The sequence below is a fragment of the Acyrthosiphon pisum genome, chromosome A2, assembly GCF_005508785.2.
Source record: "Acyrthosiphon pisum isolate AL4f chromosome A2, pea_aphid_22Mar2018_4r6ur, whole genome shotgun sequence".
In the NCBI taxonomy this organism is placed as follows: Eukaryota; Metazoa; Arthropoda; class Insecta; order Hemiptera; family Aphididae; genus Acyrthosiphon; species Acyrthosiphon pisum.
In genome coordinates, this window is record NC_042495.1 from 111,673,184 (window position 1) to 111,683,864 (window position 10,681).

Below are 10,681 nucleotides of genomic sequence, written 5' to 3' on the forward strand. Positions count from 1 at the left end.
ATTATGTTCGACATTTGTGACATCGATAAATGATAGATAACTGTATTTATTAATGCATAGAACAAGTACAAGGACCCTTGGGAGTTGCAGTAAAATAAAAAATGCACAGCGTATTACAAAAAAATCCTGGTTTAGACTGCCTAAAATAAATTAGAGATACACATTGCGAAATTATTGGGGTAATGTTTCCGGCTGAGCTCACTGCTTTGGACATTGCAAATATGAAATTTGCACCCATTACCTCGGTGGAAGTCGAGCGCTCCTTCAGTCGGTACAAATCTGTGTTACGACCAAACCATAGATCATTTAACTTTGAAAATTTGAGCATGTATATGGTATCTCATTGCTTTCGAGATTAAGATCAAGATGAATAACGGTAGTAAAATAAGTAAATTAGATAATAATGTCATTTATAAAGCAATGTTTTATATTTTTTTGTAATTTTTTTGTATTCCATATTTTCATTTTTTAATCACATATAAATTGATTTATTATTACATATATATTTACATATTTTGGTTTTTTTAATACATATAAATCCGAGCCCTAGTTATAACATAAATTATTGACACTGACAAACCGTCTCCACTCAGAATCGTTTTTCGTATACAGTGATATTATATCATTAAATTTAAATTGAATACCATCCATTATACATTGACCCACTTGTAACCTACTGTACAGCAGAGTAAAATTCACTTACCCACCTTTTTTTAATTGTTTACTTAAGTCCGGCGACTATCGTCACATTAGGTAGCTGTTTTAGGTGTTATGAACTATGGTTGGTTAAGTTAGTATGGTAAGGTGTTGTTACGGTTGTTGCGGTAAGTAAGCAACACGTGTATATGTGCAGCAAGGTTTTAATCGCCTAAAACCCAGGTGGTCACCCATCCGGGAGCTAGTAGTGGCGAGCGTTACTTACTCTCAGTCGCATTGCCCAACGCGCTGCGCCAAGCCACATATAATTGTTAGTTTTAATTATTATAAACACAGTTTCTTGCGCCATTTTCCTTTAAACTTGTAATACTATACGTCTATACATCATATATTATATAGGTACGTTACACTTTGGTATAAACAGCAATTATATTTTTAAACTTTTATATTGATAATTTAAAATTTTTATTTAATTCCCAGTTAATCCTAATATATTATTTTTATTTTCGCATGTATTGAATTTAAAAATAAAAACTATAATTCATATAAAAATACTCAACATCATAATATATAAAATACACATAGCATTTTTAGGTATTACTTATTAAAAATATTTTACACATAATCATTTAAATTTTTAAATTTAATGTTACAAGTAAGTTATAACTTCTGACGATGTAACGAACATGACATTTTTAACCGTGGTCCATGGTAGTCTTAACTTAAAATGAGTTCTTAACGTATTCAGTAAGTCAACTTAAGTTCCACCTACTGACAGTCTGACAAATGATAGGTACCTACATGATAAGTACTGTGCGTTTAAGTTCATCCTAATGGTATATACAAATTCACTCAAATGATATAAATCTTAGGTCGATTCGTCCAAAAGACTATGCCCATATTATTAAATTATATTGATAGGTAGGTAGTGGATTATACATTTATACCTTGTATAGGAAATGTAATACCTATGTTTAATGACTGCGGACACACACTTCTCTCGAATTCATGTCAATCTGGCTGCCCGGTCAGCTTACTTCCTGTCCGTCTTCCGCAATGCCCGGAAGTACTGCATTACGGCTTCATCGTCGTCGTCATCTCTTCCGACTGAACGTATGGACATCAAAGGTGCCCGTTGGTTATGGACGGGACGAGCGGTGTGGGCTTTCTGATCGCGAACGAGCTGTTGAAAATGAAACCCAGAGTACTTGTACTTAGGTACATATTTTTAAAAGTCCAACGACAATGGGTGCAACCTCTCTGTAGCGGAAACCTTAGGGAATTTTAAATATGTCTGTTATTTTCGGGATGCCCACTGTCCACTATTAGGAGGGGTATACATATTTTCTCATGGATACGATCTAGCTGGAAATTACTACCTAGGGATTTAGAAGTGATTGCAGCTATTAAAGGGTGTCTGTAAACAGCGAGCTTTCACTGTATCGTATAATATCGTTTATCCCCCGCCGTCAATACGCATAGTGTTAATATTTTATGATATCAATTATCAAATGCAACACGATTAATTATTACAGAAAGTCGTTAACACCAGGTTGGACGAAAGAACTGGACCGAGGTGTCAGGTGATCTAAACGAATGCTACGGCTCTGCCAGGGTGGACTCTTATCGGATAGACGTCACCAATGCGTCACTGAAAAGTCACAAATCCTACTTCGAAGTAATACTAATTTTATTAATATACTATGTACCTTAATATTTCGTATCAATAACACTGTTATTTCTGTGACGATTCGTAATAAATGCACACCTACACGCTAACATGTTCAAGTAGGTACATAAAAGAAAACATTGGACCGATCGTCCTTTTTTTTAACAACCCTGAAGTGCATAAAATATATAAAGATGCAGGGGTGGCTCATCAAGGGAGACTTTGAGACTGAATCTCCCCTTAAAAAAATTAGCTACTTGTAAATAATGATTAATTAAAAATAAAAATGTATAAAAGTTATTGAAAATATATTAAATAGTTTTAATATTAATTGTTATTATTAAAGGCCACAAATTCTAAAACCAATAAATAGTTATTTCGATGAAAATATTATTTTGTTAATTTGTGTGTATTATAAGGCACATACCAACCACTGCACCATCAAGGCAACAACGAAGCCACAGGACCGTTAACAACGGTGAATGGATGTCGCAAATTTATGCATAAATGCATAAAATATAAATAAATGCAATAAATATACATTTGTTTTTTAAAAAAAAGTTCTTATTTTTAACGGTCAAATACTTAGCATGTAACCTCAATTAATACTCTTCCTATTAATAAATTATGTATTTATTATTTATGCACCTTAATAGTTATAATATTCCATACACTGTTCTTTCAGTGATGGTCCGTAATAAATGAGTTTGATACACAGAAAATATGTTCAAGAACAGTAAGGTTAACTTTGGTCCACTGGAAATTTTATTCAAGATCGCCAAAACGCATGAACGTAGGGCCGGATCTAGTGACTTTTACACCCGAGGAAGATATAATAATAAATACACCCCATTTTCAGTAGTTAACATTATTTTTTTCTTATTTTTTAGAAAAAATAATAAAATAGACAATGGTTTACGTTCATATTTTGTGCATTCAGAATTAAACCTCTCCCTCCAAAAATATTGAATTCGGTTTTCCTTTAGGATCATTAAAAGTGTTATTATTTTAAATATTATAATTTAACATATTATGGCTCGATATTGGTAGACGCCGCTTGCACCACGGTCCCTCGATCTCTAGACACGTCTCTTTTAGATATGATTGATTAAATACTCAATCAAGTCATTCAAGTCTTCCAATTTACTAAATATTTATATTTTGTGGATAGGATAATTCGATGAAAAAATAGAAAATTGAAGAGAGACTGTGTGAAGTAACAAAATATTGTGCAGCCACAAAAATGACTCAAGAACTAAAGAAAATACAAAAAGTAAATTTAATAAAAATTAATTTATTCCATACAAATAAGATAATTAGATAATACCAATAGTATGTATCTATTTTGGGGGGTTCTGAGTCTATTTGTATAGATAGATGAAAAAGTTCAGTCTCACATTTCTGCCTCACAAGTTCAAAAACTATTGTGTAAGTAGGTACACATATTGCACAGGAAATTGTCTTCCTGTTATCTATTTGTAGCAAATACGATCTAAAATCAATTTCAAATGTCATTATAACAATATAGTAGGAGCCTTGTATTAAATTATCAAGCTTATTCACCCAACAAATTAAGTATTATTGACATTTATAGAAAAAAAAACTAAAAAATTTACAATTTACAATATTCGTAAACAGTTCAAAACAAGTCAAAATATTTTAAATATTTTATGGTGTATAGCAAATGCTAATATAAATGTTCAGTCAATATTTCATGTATCTACGGTAATTTGTTTTAGTTACACCAAAACCCAAAATCGATTTAGCCGAAAACCGATTATGCGTTAAATTTACCATTTTCTCTTAATTTGTATGTTGTTTTTCTCGGCGCTTTTAAAAACAATTGGGAATTTTAAAATTTGTCCTTCCAAATGCACCAACTATATTCACCTTCCCATCGAACAAGATACTGTTGAAGAAAATTGAGGCATCTTTATTACTCCAAACGATGATGACAGACACAAAAAGAAAAAAAAGAAAAATTAAACAAAAAAAAAGGTATACAATTGAGTATCACTCTCCTGTACAGTAAATGTCGAGCATGTCGTTGTAATGGATGTGTTATATTTGAATTCAATAATAAATCATTGTATACGAAAACGATTTTGAGCAGAGACAGTATGCCAGATACTTGTATAAATAATCAAATTTAAAAAAAAAATTAATAAAATAAAAAATATATCTCTTGGCTATAAATATCGTAACATTCCACTGAAAAACTTGTTGGGAATCTTCTATTAAAATGTCTAATGTTAGCTATGAAATTAAATGCTTTTATGAATTTCTAACTGAAATAGTTTATTTTATCAAGACTGCACCTAAAGTTTAGTTTTTTTATGTCTGTTGAAGCGTTGGAAAGCGACCTTTTCCTATTTAGAATATGAGTATGCAACACCCACATATGTTGTCTATGTTTAACAAAAGTACAACATGGAAAATCTGTGCTCAGCAGTTCCAATTTTGACTAAAAAGCTTTAATATTAGAGTGAAATGGTCAATTATCAAGCATAAGAATTTCTATGCGAGTTAAGTATACTGTATACATAAATTATTGCAATTAAATATTATGTTTACTCGCTTAATAATATTTATAAAACCCTAATAGGAAAACGTAGATATTTCTCTTACATTCAAGTTTGATAATATTCCATCACCCAATAGGCCTATTAAAGAATAAGAGACAAAATTAGAATTGCTAAACACAAATTTGCTGTTATATATTTGTAAGAAGCAGACAGCATATGAATACATACACAAATAAATAATTATTCATGAAAATTATGATGTTAACAAAATATATTGTGCATAACTAATAAATAAAACTATAAAAAAAAAAACAATAACATTTTATAAATCGGAACACATTATTATCAGTCTAAAATATGCTGGTCAAGTTTCAAAAACAGATGCAGCCAAGTCGAAAAGGATAAAAATAACATTTAGATTCCATTACAATTCATTGAATTACACAGGAATCTGAAACAAAATATGTATTTTATTTTTTTACCAATCATATAATACATGCAATTAACATTTCAAATAGAATATAACAAATATAACAAATTACAAAACATAACATTTTTGAAACAAATAATACATTATAAAAATTACATACATTGACATATTTTTAAAATATTAAATAACATTGACATCAATTATTTACATTTTCACAATTTAACATGGTTATCAGTCTTCTTGATAGAAATTCAAAATATTATTATACAGATCACAAACTTAAGAGAATGCAACAGTAACATTTTTAATAACTATATAATATATTATTTATAACACAACTCGTTACTTATTTCTGTATGACATAGACTTTATATTCATTCGAAAATCGTCCTTCGTATGTACAAATGAAAAGTGTATAGTCTCTAATATGCAATACATGGATTTTAACAAGACAACAACCCTAAATTCATCATAGCTTAATATTGTCATTAAAGCAAAAGCCTTTGCAGTGTAAAAAGATGGTACAGAAACTATTAATAGAGAAAAAGCAGCGGTGATTGGTAGCCATCTTGAGGTACACCTGAGCTAAACTCTAACAGGATATTCAAATTAACAGTTGTCTGTTGATCGTAATCATTTAGCATCATGGTTAGGGTAACATTAAAGTTATAACTTTATTACTGATTGTATTAAGATAAATATGAGGCTATTCACCAGAAAAATATGTTAAAATACCAAAACGTGTAGTAAAAATGATGTGACTATGCAAAAATCAAAGGTTATACTGTTATGGAAACTATAAATAACTTTCTTTAAATGTTGAAATATATTTAAAATTCTTAAATTTGAATTTCACAAAATATTATTAAAAAACAAATCATACATCAAACATTTTTTAAATTGTTACTGTTGTACCCTCGTAATTCACATACTATAAATTAAATTTAACTTGACTAAAATAATTTCAAGTTTGACATACTAACAATGCCAACACATAAAATCAAACATGTGCAACTCATTAACAGGCAATTACCTGCAAATATACCATAAGACATTATTCAATAAAAAAGCTAAATAATAGTTTAAACAAAACTAATATAGATAGTGAGATTCTATTTTTTTTCAGGAGATGAGCTATTTTTATTATTTGTTCTCAGAACTAGTCTGCTAACTACACGGAACAATTTTGGAGACTTCTTATCTATTTTACCTCTGGATATTGGTGAAAATCCATCTGGAACATCGACGGGTTGATCATTGCCTTTGTCTTCCTTGGATTGTAATAATGACCTAGCATTTTCACACTGACTTGTCCAATCACTCACCTAAAAAATCATAAATATATTTTAATTATATTGTACATACCTATATCTACTCTAAACTTTATAATCTTAAAATAACTTTTGCCATTTCTAATTTGAACATACCTGTTTGATAAGTAAATTATAACGGATGCCCGGAGGTTCTTTTTCCAAAAGCTTTTCCAACAAATTTAAACCAATTTTATACTTCTCGACAGCTGCTTCATATTGTCCTTCAACTAGATACATTTGACCAGATAGTGCAATCTCAACAGCATTAGCTAATTGAGGTGTGTTTTGACATAACGATGCTGTAAAAAGCAAACAATACAATACAATATTGGATAATATAGTAAAAACACAGATTAAGTAAAATAATTCATAGATTTGTCTTATAGAGATATAACAATGTATGTAATATCTTTGTTTATTATATTTTGAGTACAAACAAATTGGTTAATTTGTACAGAGATAAATAATTTTAAGATAAGTTTGACTTTAAATTTTATAATTAGAGTGCGGATTTGTATGCACTATATAAAACGTCAAAATATGCCATTTAATATGCAGTCTAAATCGTTAAAATATGCAACAACAAAACTTTTAATTAATCTTTTTGATATAACTATTTTTACTAGTTTTTTTTATTAATGTATGACATAAAATAATTTAAAACAAATTAAACAACTTATAATTATAATTATAGGTATCTACATGATGAGCAAAAAAAAAAAAAATGTTTTTAATTTTATAATCTTAGTTCAGGTCATAGTTCACTATTAAATTTTCTGCTTGACAAAATATTATTTTATACATTTTTTTTAAATGTTCACTTCAATATGCAATACGTTTTGAATTTTACAAAATATACATAATATAACAATTAAATATGCAGTAATATGCAAAAAAAAATTATCCTTTAGCTTCAAACTATTACGATTCGTAACAATTATTAACAAAAATCCCAAAATTATCCGATTGAATAACAATCTGCGCTCTAAATTTTATATTACTATTTTTTTTTATAAAACAGTATATTTAGAATCTATACAAACATGGTATAATATGTAAGTCTGACAACAATGTCGTTTAGGTAATAATAGGATGGCTCCCAGAGGTGTCACCTGACAAGTTTTAGTTAATATTATTATGCTTTTAGCAGATCCCTGGGCCATTTGCTTTTTAACCTTCTAAGTATGAGAGTGGCAGAAGATAGCATTTATATTAATGGATTGGAGAGCAAGTGAAGCATTGAATATAATTTTATATAATGAGTTTTGGCCAGGTCGTTGAGGGTTGGTAGATTATTTCTATTTTAAATATATTTTTACTTAATGTCGGATAATGGTCATCATCATATGATGTTGAAGTGTTTTCTGATTTTTCTTCACTACTAATTTTGATCTTTGAAACATATAAAGTGGCTTTCAATTCTTCAGCACGCTTAGTGTACTCATTCAGTTTGATTTGAAATGCTTCTTTTTTAATTTTATCAGGTTCGTCTAAACAAAATGTAAGAAAAATAACTTTACAATATTAAATAACATAAAATAATTTCTTATTCTTTAGACGTATTATTACTACATTTTTTAATTAAAAATACTAAGTGTTCATCTAAACATCCCGGGTTTTTGAAAGATATGGATTTTATTTTTTACTATAAATTATTATAATATGTTGTACATATTATGTAAGATTAGACATAGTCTATTCTTGAATTGTAGTGACAAATTCTTGAACTCTTTTAACCCTTATATTTAAAGAAATACAAGAAAAATGTAATTTCAAATCGGAATTTTAACAACAGCAGATTAGTAAAAAAATTGTTTTTGAAAGTACAAAAACTGTTTTATTATTACATATTATACTTTAACTTTAGTTGAAGTTTAATTTTTAGTTAGAAAGTTGGAAAAAAAGTTCTACCCATCTCTACTTTGGTAAGATATCCTTATTATTTAATATATTATGAAAACAATCACAAACACCAAATTATAAAAGATCTTAATACAAAAAAATTTATAAATTAGTGATGTATTATCGTATTATTATTATTATTATTATTATCCCATTTCTTTCCCCACAACTATACTTTGTCTTTAGTATATGAATAAATATTAAAATTATAAATCCTAAATTCTTACTTTTACAACAAGGAATTAAATACTGCAGACCTGTGCAATATTTATTAAATGCAGCTTTATATTGCTTTTCAGAATCTAGTTTTACTGCCTGGTGAATAGCTTCAAGTCCTTTAGCATATGATTCGGTAGAAGGCATATGATCTAAGTCTACAAATGGATGTTTAAAAAACTGGTGATAACTCATACGCTCAGATGGATTGTGTTTGAGTAGACCTAGTAATAAATCTCTACACTCTGGACTGACTTGATTAGGTGGTATTTCTATTGGTACTCTTTTAACCTTCTCACATAAGTCTTTTATAGAATCTGAAGCGTACGGAGCATGTCCATATATACATTCATAAGCAATCACTCCAACTGACCATAGATCTGCTTTAACATCATATCGGTTGAGTAGTAACATTTCAGGAGCCATATATAGAGGTGAACCACGAATATTTTCCATTTGAGTTTTTTCACTCATAAAATTTGCCAAGCCAAAATCTAGAACCAAAATTATAAATGTAAATTATAAAACATAAAAATATTATTAATATTATTATTATTCAAACATAAATAACTGTGAGTACAAACCTCCAACTTTCAAAGTTAGTTGTGGTGACCTCATTAAGAGTAGATTTTGTGGTTTAAGATCAAGATGACAAACATTATGAGATCTTAGGAACTGCAAAGCCAAGGCTAATTGTTGCATGAATTTACGGCATATTTTTTCAGATAGTTTTTTGCGTTGTTGAATAAATGTTGACAAATCACCACCATCACAATGCTCCAATATAATGTAAATATTTTTACGGTCCCATATAAAGTCAATCATTTGAACAATGTGTTTATGTTTAAATTTCTTCATCACCCCTATTTCAGTTACTACAGCGTCCTCGGCACTCTTAGACAATTTACTGCGTTCTATAACTTTTATTGCAACCATATTTTTGATTTTCTCCTGAAATTAAAAACAATAATTATAAGTATAATTTTTAAACAAAAGTAAATCAACCAACATAGTGATAATTGATGACAAATATAGAAATAAAAAATAATATTTCAAGTACTAACCCAGTACTTATCAAAACAAAATATGAAAGATGCAAGAACCTAAAGATAGGTAGGTACATCTTATTTTAATTCCATATAATTCTCATTTTAAGACCAAATCGACAATGAAATAATTCATGTACTCAACATTAACTCACCTAGTTTAAATTTCCCTAATCGACCCAGAATCTTTTGCACCTTTAAAATATATTTTAGTATAAGTACCTTTACGTGAGCTAGATACACAGTCGACGTGCTTCCTTTTCCAATATTTTTAATTATTTGATAACCCTCAACTTGTGGAAAGGCAGACATTTTACATTTATGTATCTGCAGGCTAAAACGTTGATTAAAAAACCTTCAACAATACTATAATTAATATTCGTCGGGTTTAATCATCACATAAACAATTAAATTGATTTAACACAAAAAGGTTTACATAATATTTATTTATTTATTTATTTTTAACGAAATTCAGTGTCACAGCACTTAAACCGATTATCATCACGAGTATCTCACGCCAACTAAATCATAATCAACATCACTGAACAGGTAAGTTCAATATTTAGATTGGATCAGCGTCACTCGTCATAATGTGATTTCCAAGTGGTCAATGTCGGACAGTACTTACGTAACGTTTAACGAGTTAAGAGTATAGTAGTAAACGGGACACGAGACATGAGTAACGACTAACGAGTAACGACATTCCTTTCCAGTTTCCACATTGACCACATTTCACATTTTTACGTCAATTATCAATAAATTGTCAATTGTATAATCTATACAACCTACCGTAAAAAACTAAAAAATGCGCCATAAAATTGATAACACGGGGGATGCGGATACCAGGGTATCCAACATGACAAAATAAAGGCTGAAGTTTACGAAAAAAAAATTATCGTTCGTTCCTGTTATTCCGATCTTTG

The 10,681-nt window shown here is 29.1% G+C and overlaps 1 protein-coding gene across 3 annotated transcripts; it reads right to left on the reverse strand.

The window, feature by feature from the left end:
- Nucleotides 1-5,104: 5,104 nt before the first annotated feature.
- On the reverse strand, nt 5,105-10,545 carry LOC100167432 (serine/threonine-protein kinase ULK3). Of its 3 annotated transcripts, none has more exons than XM_008187180.3 (7): nt 9,981-10,545; nt 9,297-9,663; nt 8,724-9,206; nt 7,914-8,084; nt 6,709-6,893; nt 6,492-6,606; nt 5,105-5,302 (listed from the first exon to the last, which is right to left on the reverse strand). In XM_008187180.3, the coding sequence occupies exons 1-7, from the start codon at nt 10,068-10,070 to the stop codon at nt 5,283-5,285; spliced, it is 1,431 nt and encodes a 476-aa protein (XP_008185402.1). In that variant the 5' UTR covers nt 10,071-10,545; the 3' UTR covers nt 5,105-5,282. The 3 variants fall into 3 exon arrangements, with proteins under 3 accessions (XP_008185402.1, XP_001946960.2, XP_008185401.1); XM_001946925.5 differs by lacking the exon at nt 5,105-5,302 and adding an exon at nt 5,905-6,314; XM_008187179.3 differs by lacking the exon at nt 5,105-5,302 and having other exon boundaries at nt 6,321-6,606.
- Between the last annotated feature and the right edge of the window lie 136 nt (nt 10,546-10,681).